The 11,902-nt window shown below is 43.8% G+C and overlaps 2 protein-coding genes and 1 non-coding gene across 3 annotated transcripts; all 3 read right to left on the reverse strand.

Annotated features, from left to right (window-relative positions):
- Positions 1-288: 288 nt before the first annotated feature.
- LOC139010390 (protocadherin beta-15-like) lies at positions 289-2,682 on the reverse strand. The gene has a single exon (XM_070414779.1). It carries the CDS (start codon positions 2,675-2,677, stop codon positions 296-298), a length of 2,382 nt encoding a protein of 793 aa, XP_070270880.1. The 5' UTR covers positions 2,678-2,682; the 3' UTR covers positions 289-295.
- A 3,622-nt stretch (positions 2,683-6,304) lies between these two features.
- Positions 6,305-9,510, reverse strand: LOC139010388 (protocadherin beta-18-like). The gene has a single exon (XM_070414777.1). It carries the CDS (start codon positions 8,700-8,702, stop codon positions 6,315-6,317), a length of 2,388 nt encoding a protein of 795 aa, XP_070270878.1. The 5' UTR covers positions 8,703-9,510; the 3' UTR covers positions 6,305-6,314.
- A 2,150-nt stretch (positions 9,511-11,660) lies between these two features.
- Positions 11,661-11,767, reverse strand: LOC139011991 (U6 spliceosomal RNA). The gene has a single exon (XR_011471780.1). It is a non-coding gene; the product is annotated as a U6 spliceosomal RNA (small nuclear RNA).
- Positions 11,768-11,902: the final 135 nt, after the last annotated feature.

Here is an 11,902-nt window from a genome sequence, read left to right on the forward strand (position 1 = left end):
GAACAATGTTTTTCTTTCACATCAATGTTTCTGTCTCTGTCTCTCGCCCTCCTTTCCACACTCTCTCTCTCTCTAAAAACAAAAAAATCAATGGGAAAAAATCCTCAGGTGAGAATTAACACACACACACACACACAGAGAAAGAGACCATGAGTATATACTTAAAGTTTCTAATCTCCTTAACTAGGAAATAAAATCAAAGAAAATCTGTATGTACTAAAATTGGTAAGGGAGACATAATATATTTTAAAAGAGCTAATCTTCACCTGGAATGCTCTGAAAATTTAACAAATTCCTAATTGAATCCAAAACCATTTACAAAATTAGAGTTTTCCTCCACACCATTCACAGACCCCGGATGGTTGGAGGCAACAGATTTTAGGAACTTAAACTCTCTGGTGGTTCCTGAGCCTCCATTCAGACACACCTCATACTGGTAGCTCTGGGACAGGGTCCCAGTACCTGTCACGTCCACCAGGTGGCCCGGAAAGTGGCCCTCAGGCACCGAACAGCCACCCACCCAGCCGGCCCTGCTCCGCCTGCACAGCCGCACCGCGATGAACGCCAGCACCGAGAACAGGAACAGCGACGACACCGACGCCAACGCGATGACCAGGTACACGGTCAGCGGGTCGGCCTGCGCCTGGTCGGCTGCCGCTTCCGGCAGCGGCAGGTAGGGCTGCGAGAAGCCATCCACCAGCAGCACGTGCAGCGTGACGCTGGCAGACAGCGCGGGCTCGCCATTGTCCTTGACCAGCACCAGCAGCCTGTGCTTGGCCACGTCGCGCTCGCTCAGCAGCCGCGCCGTGCGCACCTCGCCATTGTGCGCCCACACGCCGAACAGCCCGGGCTCCGTGGCCTTGAGCAGCTGGAACGACAGCCAGGCGTTCTGGCCCGAGTCTGCGTCCACCGCCACCACCTTGCTCACCAGGTAGCCCGGCTCGGCCGCCCTGGGCACCAGCTCGGTGCAGGGCGCGGAGCCGTTCTGCAGCGGGTACAGCACGAAGGGCGCGTTGTCGTTGGCGTCCAGCACCTGCACGCGCACCAGCGCCTGGCTGCTCAGCGCGGGGGACCCGCGGTCCGTGGCGCCCACGCGGAACTCGAACGCCTGCAGCGCCTCGAAGTCCAGCGCCCTCAGGGCGAACAGGTGGCCGTTGTCCGCGTTGATGGACACCAGCGAGGCCAGGGGCAGCTGCGGGTCGCGGGGCGGCAGCAGCGAGTAGGTGAGCTGGGCGTTGGCGCCCGCGTCTCTGTCTGTGGCGCTGACGCTGCCGAGGTGCAGGGCGGGGCTGTTGTTCTCGCGGAGGAACAGGGTGTAGGAGGTTTGGGTGAAGGCGGGGGCGTTGTCGTTGACGTCGGAGACCAGCAGGGTGATGTTGTACTGGGTTTCCAGCCTGGGGGTCCCCATGTCCGTGACGGTGATGGTGACGTTGTACTCGGCCTTGTTCTCTCTGTCTAGAGGTCCTTCTGTTACCAGCTTGTAGAAATTCTCAACGGAATGTTTCAGCGTGAAAGGGAGATCTTCCTGAATGGAACACACCATCCTTCCATTCTCCCCAGAGTCTGGGTCTTGAACACTGAAAAGAGCTATGGTCATTTCCGGGGAATTTTCTGGAATGGAGCTTGTAAGTGAAACCACCTTCAGTTCTGGGGTGTTGTCGTTTATATCCACCACCTGTATTATGACAGTGCATTTTCCAGAAAGACCTGCCCCATCAGACGCCTTAATATCCACCTCATATGAAACAGTTTTTTCAAAATCTAGTTTCCTAATGATTGTAATTTCACCTGTGCGTTCATTAAGTGCAAATGTCCTAGTAATCTCTTCATCGCCATAAAAGAATGAGTAGGACACTTCCCCGTTTATTCCCGTGTCTAAATCCCTAGCGGAAACAGTGACAACAAGGGAGCCCAGAGGACTGTTCTCCAGGATCTGCACTCTATAGAGCGGCTGCACAAACTCAGGGGCGTTGTCATTGATATCCAACACCTCAATGAGGACCAGGGCGGTGCCAGATTTGGGAGGAGCTCCGCCATCTACTGCCGTGAGCGTTAACCTCAGCTCGGGCTGCTCCTCGCGATCTAGAGCTTTGTCCAGAACCAGCACTGGGTACTTTCTGCCCTCACTGCCATTTCTGGTAAGAACGTGGAAGTGGGAGTTGGGGTGGATGGTATAGTTTTGAACATTATTGATGCCCACATCCAAGTCTTGTGCATTTTTCAGGGGAAACACAGTCCCTGGAAGAGTACTTTCCATGATTTTCAAAATCATTTCTGCTTTCGGGAACACAGGTGAATTGTCATTTATGTCACGGACCAAAAGCTTAAACCTATAGACTTCCAAAGGCTCTTCCAGTAACACCTGGAATTGCAGCACACAAGGCTCAGTGGGACCACACAGCTCTTCCCGATCCAGTTTCTCATGTACTTGTAAATCTCCAGTCTGAAGGTTCAGCTGAAAATGTTCTCTGTTGTTGTTAAAAATGACACGAGCCCTCCGCCCAGACAGCTCCCTTACCTCCAGCCCTATGTCCTTTGCTAGATTGGCTACAAAAGAACCACCCTCTGTTTCTTCTGCGACGCTATAACCTTTCTGCTCTGCGCTAGTCTGAGCCAGAAAAACAAAGAGAAGCAGGACTTGCCTTAGTGTAGGAAAGCGCTCCTCTTCAGCCTCCATTTTTTTCAGCGCCAGAAGTCTTTGGGGTCGGCTGCCTGTTGGGTCTGCAGGAAGTCTGCCCCGGGAATCAGTCCTTGCCGCAGGGTAATTCCGTTAAGGGTCCTCCTCTCTTCCTTAGATCTGTGTAATGACCACCAGAACCGGAACCCTCCCCTCCGCAGGTCTGTTTTTTCGAAGCCTTAGCTTACAGCGCCACCATGTGTTGCACTTAAACCTAGTTTGCTGGAAATGCTACAAAAAGCTTTCTACTTGATTTATGCACACACACATACACAACCACCACCACGGATTATATGTCGGGTGGTTTATAAATAAAATTGTAACTTCTATTTTCCTGTGAGATTGTGAATGTGGAAATGGTGCCAGCCACTTTGGGAAATGATGCAAGAACAAAGCTAACTGTATTTATTTGTTTATTCAGCAAACCTTATTGATTTCATATTATATGTCAGGCAGTATACTAAGTGGTGGGAATACACATACCTTCTTTGTTGTTCTGAAGCTTACAATATAAAGTCTACTATACTATCTGTATTCTGGGGGAATTGAGTAGAAAAAGATGGGTAGTTATCAGTCTATTCCTAAAGAAATCAAACTCTTAACACACTGCCAGCAAGGTAGATGAAGAGATTCATTTACATACTCCAAGAGTATAAACTTAAGTGACAGACCAGCTAGAACTGGTTTATTATGCAAACTAAATAAATAGCTTAAGGGATTGTGGGTAGCTTATTTATAAATATTGTCTACAGATATTGTCTCAATATCTCTGTAAGCACTGTTGTATTGACTATTAATTATCTAAAACTATTTGTAAAAAGCATCTACATCTGTTACTAAAACTAAGATATATACATGTTGAAGTTAACATTCACTGAGATCTTGAAAAGTAGGGAAGTCAACATTACAAATATACTAAAAAGCTAAAGTTACAGTAGTAACTAAAGTGCAGAAGAAAATAAGTTAGGTTTATTTGAAACAGCAGGTTAAACTTATTCCCAAGTAGAAAACACAATTTACTTTTAGCAAGCAACTCACGTAGCTCTTGAGGGTAACTGGAGATCCTGACACCCTAGAAAAAAGTTTTTACTCCTAAGGATGGAAAAAATATCTTGGGGTAAGGGACCTGGAGTCTCCCCAGTTGCACCAAATTTTAAACAATACTTTAATATTGTTTAAATAACCAACAGTATAACATAGTCTGGCACTCCAATCACCTGGATAACAGGGAAAACAGCTTGGGCCTCATGTAAACATTGTGTTGAATATTGGTTCAATTCTATTGAGGTACAAATCATTCTATTTTAGAATGTTTTCTTCTATTAGTGAAACAAATTTAATTAAATCAACCTTCAAAATATGAGAACATGCTGGTTACAGTTACATCTAAGAATTTTCCTCAGAGATCTTGGTCATGGATCCAACCTCTCTACTATGAAATTAAATAGGCAAGAAAATGTGCCCTTAATATTCATGCATTAAAAAAATTAACCAATAGAAGCTGGTATCTATGTCAGTGAGCAAATGCATCAAAATTAGTTTTTCATTCCCATCTGTCATCTCTCAGAAAAAAATTCTCCTTATTTTTCTCTTTTAAGGAGAAAAATTTAAGCTTGTAGACTTGGCAGGAAACCTAAACTTTTATGAGCCTTTTTAATAATAGAGTATGTGTCCACCAAATACTGTATTATTCTTAAAATCATGTATCAACCCATATAATCTAGAAACTACATTATTTGTAGACTCTGAAGATTTTACATTAAATGATAAAATAATTATGTCCACATGTCTGATGATCCTGAGAAAAGGTATAGACACTCAAACAATACCAATCTAAGTGTTACTTTGAAAAACTAGTCCTGGGGCACATACAATAATGGAGGGAAACTTGTTAGAAAAACGTTCCATAAAACCCTTTGTAGCATTTCTTCTGTTGAAAGACTTTGCCAATTATTTATAAAATTAAGGTTTCTAACAAAATTCTCTAGTACAGATTAATTATCTCAAAGCTTGTACAGTTGTTATTCCATTCATTGGCTAAGTTAATATTAGAAGCATGCAACAAAGGACCTAGGTTTGCTGTTACATAGGCTAATTGAGTACTCAAGACTGCACGTATCTTTCTTGTCTCTTTTGGTTTCCAGTAATCCCCCCATGGGTTAAATACAAAAGTTTTATTATTAGGAAACTGGAGTCTTATTGTAAAACTCAAAGGCAGCAAGACTCTGGGGACTTGGAGACACTGGAATGAGAAACTGATAGGTCTAGAACCAAGTGCATAGCTGTCTTAGTCTCTACTGTTTCTTAGGTTTCTGTTTCCTCCACTTCCTTATTCATTCTCACCTTTACTCTTTCCTTCCCTTTCTTCCTCCCCTCTGTTCTTGCTCTTTACCTGTGATTCTATGTTGCAAGCCCAAACAGGGCTAAACATGGCTACTTCAGCCTATGTTGAACATTTATTTTCTAGTTACAAGCAATCAAGAAAAAATAGGTGAGCTGCATCTTAATTGCCAATTTAAGGGCTTGGAGAATATGACTATTTCTGCTTTAATCAGGAGCCTGTTGCTGAACCAATCAAAATAGTCAGGAAAAGTAAAGAAAATGGAACAAACATCTAAATAGTGTTTATCTCTCTTGGATCATACTGGGGAGCTCTCAGACATGAATCAACCCATATAATCCATAAATGATGTGGCTAAATATCTGCCTTAATCTGAACAAGATTAGAATTTATTTTAATACACTACCTATCAGCAATATAAACAATTCACAAAATATTTACACAGAAACATACCTAAATGGAGAAAAAATTATCTGAAATATTTGGCAGAAGAGAATAGAAAAATTGATTATACTTTAAAATACCTTTAAAAGGTAACATTAAAAATCAACCTAAGCAGATGACAAAGCAATTATGTTTTGATTCATAGCATGCATTTCCTCTATAATAATACTATCAAACATAAAAACTGGTTTGGTGAAAGCGTTCAGAACCCAGAACACCCAGAGACTATGACTGAGCTGTGTGTGCAATTAACCTAGAAGGGAAAATGCTGTATACAGGGTGGGCAGAGGTAGGTTCACAATTGTTAACACGTGAAACACAATTTGTTCTTTTTTTTTTTAAGTCAAGAGGTTTTATATATTTTTTTACTGGTTGATTTTTTACAGAGAATTAGGGAGAGGGAAAGAGAGTTAGAAACATCAATGAGAGAGAAACATCGATCAGCTGCCTCCTGCACACTCCCCACTGGGTATGTGCCAGCAACCAAGGTACATGCCCTTGACCTGAATCGAACCTGGGACCCCTGAGTCCGCAGGCTGACGCTCTATCCACTGAGCCCAACTGGTTAGGGCCACAGTTTGTTCTTGTATTATTTTCCATATGAATAACTGTAAACCTACTTTTGCTCCGTCGTGTAAATAAATTATTTGAGGTTGCATTTTGGAAGAAAGACTAAACAAATTCTAGCTCCCTCAGTTTTTTTCCAGTTAATATAAAGAAGAGCAGAAAGTATACATTAAAATTTCTGAGCTCTTAGTGAGGTTACTCAAAAGAAATAATTTTACATTACAATGAATAAATTTTACAAAGAAATAGCACTCTTTCTACAAGTTTTGCATAATAATGGAATTCCTAATTGAACCCAAAGCCATTGAGAAAGGTGTGGCTTTCCTCCTTTTCAGGATTTTGGGGCGGGAGGCTGGGGATAACTGGTTTAAGGAACTTGAATTCACTGGTCCCAGAGCCTCCCGTGAGACACACCTCATACTGGTAGCTCTGGGACAGGGTTCCTGTGCCGCTGACGTCCACCAGGTGGCCCGGAAAGTGGCCCTCAGGCACCGAGCAGCCACCCACCCAGGCGGCCCTGCTCCGCCTGCACAGCCGCACCGCGATGAACGCCAGCACCGAGAACAGGAACAGCGACGACACCGACGCCAACGCGATGACCAGGTACACGGTCAGCGGGTCGGCCTGCGCCTGGTCGGCCGCCGCTTCGGGCAGCGGCAGGTAGGGCTGCGAGAAGCCATCCACCAGCAGCACGTGCAGCGTGACGCTGGCAGACAGCGCGGGCTCGCCATTGTCCTTGACCAGCACCAGCAGCCTGTGCTTGGCCGCGTCGCGCTCGCTCAGCAGCCGCGCCGTGCGCACCTCGCCATTGTGCGCCCACACGCCGAACAGCCCGGGCTCCGTGGCCTTGAGCAGCTGGAACGACAGCCAGGCGTTCTGGCCCGAGTCCGCGTCCACCGCCACCACCTTGCTCACCAGGTAGCCCGGCTCGGCCGCCCTGGGCACCAGCTCGGTGCAGGGCGCGGAGCCGTTCTGCAGCGGGTACAGCACGAAGGGCGCGTTGTCGTTGGCGTCCAGCACCTGCACGCGCACCAGCGCCTGGCTGCTCAGCGCGGGGGACCCGCGGTCCGTGGCGCCCACGCGGAACTCGAACGCCTGCAGGGCCTCGAAGTCCAGCGCCCTCAGGGCGAACAGGTGGCCGTTGTCCGCGTTGATGGACACCAGCGAGGCCAGGGGCAGCTGCGGGTCGAGGGGCGGCAGCAGCGAGTAGGTGAGCTGGGCGTTGGCGCCCGCGTCGCTGTCTGTGGCGCTGACGCTGCCGATGTGCAGGGCGGGGCTGTTGTTCTCGCGGAGGAACAGGGTGTAGGAGGTTTGGGTGAAGGCGGGGGCGTTGTCGTTGACGTCGGAGACCAGCAGGGTGATGTTGTGCTGGGTTTTCAGCCTTGGGGTCCCCAAGTCGGTGACCGTGATGGTGATGTTGTACTCGGTACTGGTCTCTCGGTCCAATGGCCGTTCTGTTACCAGCGTGTAGAAGTTCTTAAATGTAGGCTTCAAGAGAAAAGGGAGATTGTCCTGAATTGAGCAAACCATCTTCCCGTTATCTCCAGAGTCTTGGTCTCGTAAGCTAAAAACAGCGACCACCATTTCAGGCGAGGAATTTTCTGGTATGGGGCTGGTAAGAGATGTCATGACTATTTCCGGAGGGTTGTCATTCACATCTACAACCCGAACCAAAATTGCTGATTTTCCTGAGAGACTCCCACCATCGGTGGCCTGAATATTTATTGTGTAAGACTGAACTAACTCAAAATCCAGGCGCGCTTTTAAGTGGACTTCGCCAGAAATTGGATGGATTTCAAATGTTTTCCGTGTGTCTTTGGAGACGTGGGAAAATGAGTAAGTTAGTTCTCCATTTATTCCTGCGTCTAAATCTGTAGCAGACACCTTGATGACTAAGGAGTCCAGAGGGCTGTTTTCTGGTACCTGAACCTCATAGACTGGCCTCTCAAACTCCGGTGCATTGTCATTGATATCTAAAACCAAAACACGAACCACTGCAGTTCCAGACCTGGGCGGAGACCCACCATCCAAGGCTGTTAGCGTTAATCTAATCTCAGGCTCCCTTTCTCGATCCAGAGATTGGTCCAGTACCAGCTCAGGGTATTTTCTGCCCTCATCACTGTCTTGTACTTTGAGGTGGAAATGAGGATTGGGACTTAATGTGTAGTTTTGGACGCCATTCTTTCCTACATCCAAATCCTGAGCACTCTCCATTTGGAATGCGGTTCCTGGAGCAGTAACTTCCGAGATTTTCAGAAGTATGTCTTTATCTAGGAATGTGGGAGTGTGATCATTTATGTCTTTAACCCAAAGCTCAGCCTGAAAAAATTGTAAAGGATTTTCCAGTAACACCTGGAAATGCAACATACATGGCTCCGTGAGATCGCAGAGTGCCTCCCGGTCCAATTCCTCATTTAAAAGCAAGTTGCCAGTCTGCGGATCCAACCACAAGTATGATTTATAATCGTCAAAGATGACCCTAGCCCCCCGCGCAGCCAGGTCTTCCACACCTGAACCTATGTCTTTCACCACGTTGGCTATAAAGGATCCGGTCTCCGTTTCCTCTGCCACAGAATAGCGCCTGGTCTCTGAACACACCAAAGACCCTCCCAGGAAAACAAAGAAAAGCAGCACTTGCCTTATATGCTGAGGGCTCTCCTCTCCCAGCTCCATGGCTCCTTAGCCAAACGCCTTTCTTTGGGAATGTTTCAGCTCAATCTCAAACAGCTCCAGGAGTTGCTCCTCTCAATCAGCCTGGACCTTTAGTAATCTATAGATTTATAATCCCGCTGTGAGGCTTTTGTTGGCAGCCTAGCTTTCTTTTGAAAGCCTCTTTTCCCCTTCCTGCTTCTTTAGCGCTCTCAGCTCCACTGGTTAATGGAAGCCAGTGGCTTCTGATGTAACAAAAACTACCCTATCTTATCCTGCAGCGCCACCAAGTGACTCTACAGATTCTCAGGTTTTAAACAAAATCAAGTAAGTTGAGACAGAAGATTGCTCTACCTTGTGTGTTGGATTGATGGATTTAAATTATATTCTCTCCTAAATTCCTATTTTCTTTTCTAAGTTACATTCTTTGTGATATGTGATGCTGTTCATTCCTTAACACAGCAAACCACAATTGGCTAGAACTGTCATGGCTATAAAAAGCATATATTGAAGATATAGCCCCAATTTCAAATAAGTTATGCTCTCTCATCTTCAAATAAGTTATGAAGACAATATATAAAACAACTAAAAATAGTTAGGATGACTCTCCTATGTAATAGACTTAGTGGGCAAGAAGTTTCCAGGAAAACTAGAGGTCTTAGTTGTCCCTAGCTGTCAACAAATACTCTAAGACATTAAGAATAGGGTTCATTGGAAACTGAACCTGGTATATGCAAATAGTTGTTTGGGGGAGGCTGACATTTCAGATTTGGTAAATGGTACCATTTATTTAGGGATCCTCCATAGGAAACTTATCTGGCAGCAGTAAAAAGTAAACAAATACTCAACAGTAATGAATAAAATATGTCTAGTTTCTGAACATTAAAAAAAGTTGAACAAATTAGACCCCAATTTAGTTGTGGAACTGAGTTTCATTTGCAGATCCAGGTCTTCCAAAAGTATCCATTCAACAATTTGTTCAGCAAATATTTATTGATCATATATTTTGTGCTAGGCCTGGTGATAAATGTTAGGAATAGAGTAGTAAACAGACAGACATAGTTTCTGTCCTGAAATGTGGAGGCAGAGAAGTGATCACACATTAAAAACAGAGCATAGTGAATGGCATGATAGCAAAAGTATATGCAACTATAAGAGCAAAGGTGAGGGTTGTCTAACCAGAATTTGGAAGTACAGAAAAAACTTTTCTGTAAAAAGGATATTCTAAATTGATACATAAAAGATGAGTATGAGGAATCCAAACCAAAATTCAGTGTGGGGTGAAATTTCCAGGAAAATTAAAAACATGATATCCAAAATGAAAGACTTGTTTTGGAAGAACTGAAGTAGGATCAATATGGTTGAGCAATACAGCAAAAGGAAAGAAACTGTGAGAGTTGAGACTGAAAAGATAAGCAAATATTTTGTGTCATGCCATTCGAACTCTACATCAGTGGAAATGCAAGATTATGAAAGGTTTTAAATAGAAAAATGACATGGCCATATTTTTACTTTTCAAAAGATCATCCTATTTTGGAGTTAAGAATAAATTAGAAAGGAGTAAGACTAGAGGCAGGAGACTGATTAGAAGTTGTTGCAATAATGCATGTAAGAGATGAGATTGGCCTCAACTAGCAATGCAGTAATTAAAATAATCAAGATAAAATATATTGGATGTGGTGATAGACTAGATATAGAGGCACTCGAATAAGAAGGAACTGAGGCTTAGGGAACTGAGTAAATGATAGCACTATCAACTGATAAAGTAAATACAAGAAGGGGAGATGAGAAAATGGCTATAAAGCTGGAGAAGATGTTTCATTTTTTAGGAAGGGAAAATTTTAACTTAAAACATGTTGAGTTTGAGATATCCATAGAGCATCCATTTAAATATTTATGTAAATGAGCTTCCGTTATATAAATGCAAGTGAGAAAAGAGGTTTGGGCTGCAGAGACAAATTTAGAATTTATTGGTATAAATGGTGATTGGAGCCCTTCAAGAAAGAATATAAGTTGTAGGTTAAGAGAAGTATGTTTGACTATGTGATTTCAGTTCTTCGAGACTACCATCTCCAGGAAGTGGCCATATTCATAGGTGACTCGACTAGACTAGAAGTGGATGTTACTAAAGATGAAGAAGGCTAGAAACTCCTTAATTCAGAATTGTGGTATGGCATGGACAGAGGAAAACTATAAGAAGTTGTATATTTGAGAGTAAAATGTCTTTACAGCAATTCTCTCTTATGATCTTGATTCATTTAAAAACCAAACTGATATCCAATTGGTTTGATTCTCTCATTTGATGATTCTTTTTTGTTGTTGTTAATCCTCACTAGAGGATATTTTTCCATTTATTTATAGAGACAGTAGGAGGGAGGGGAGAGAGAGAGGAAAAATATCCATGTGAGAGAGACACTTGGCATCCTGACTGTGCCCTTGACTAAGAATCAAACCACTGAGCCAAAACCGGCCAGGGCTCTCATTTGATGACTCTTATGTGCAAAAACTATTTAGGTAGGAAAGTTTGCTAATTTATTTCAACACATTTGTATATGTATTTATTGATTTTAGAGAGAAAGGAAGGAAGAGGGATAGGTAGAAACATTGATGAGAGAAAGACATCTATAGGCTGCCTCCTGCACACCCCCTACTGGGGATCAAACCTGCATCTGGGGCCTGTGACCAGTAATCAATGGGGAACCTCTTGGTTCATGGGTCAACGCTCAACTACTGAGCCACACCAGCTGGGCTCTTTCAGCACATTGACGATATCTTATTTTCTTTTAGTTTCCATTGCTACTGTTGAGAAATTGTCAACATGGAACATAGCTGTCACTCTAATAGTCTTGTGTTTAAAGGTTAAATGTCTTTTCCCCGTGGTTTTTACTTTTTTGGGGGGGGGGGTTACTTTTAAAAAAAGATTTCTTTGTTTTGGGCTTTCTGAAATTTTACAATGATGTTTCTAGGTATAAATATATTTTTTTAAATATGGAACGCTTCACGAATTTGCATGTCATCCTTGCACAGGGGCTATGCTAATCTTCTCTGTATCGTTCCAATTTTAGTATATGTGCTGCCGAAGCAAGCACGGTATGAATATCTTTTATTTATACTGTTAGATTTATTTGGATGTCTTAAAACTGCATTGGTGTTTTCATCAATTCTGGAAATTCCCAGCAATTATTTTTTTCAAATAATTGATCCTTCTGTAATTCTGGTTAAAT

Source organism: Myotis yumanensis, unplaced genomic scaffold, assembly GCF_028538775.1.
Source record: "Myotis yumanensis isolate MYYU_CA2020_CCGP unplaced genomic scaffold, mMyoYum1.0.hap1 SCAF_5, whole genome shotgun sequence".
Classification (NCBI taxonomy): Eukaryota; Metazoa; Chordata; class Mammalia; order Chiroptera; family Vespertilionidae; genus Myotis; species Myotis yumanensis.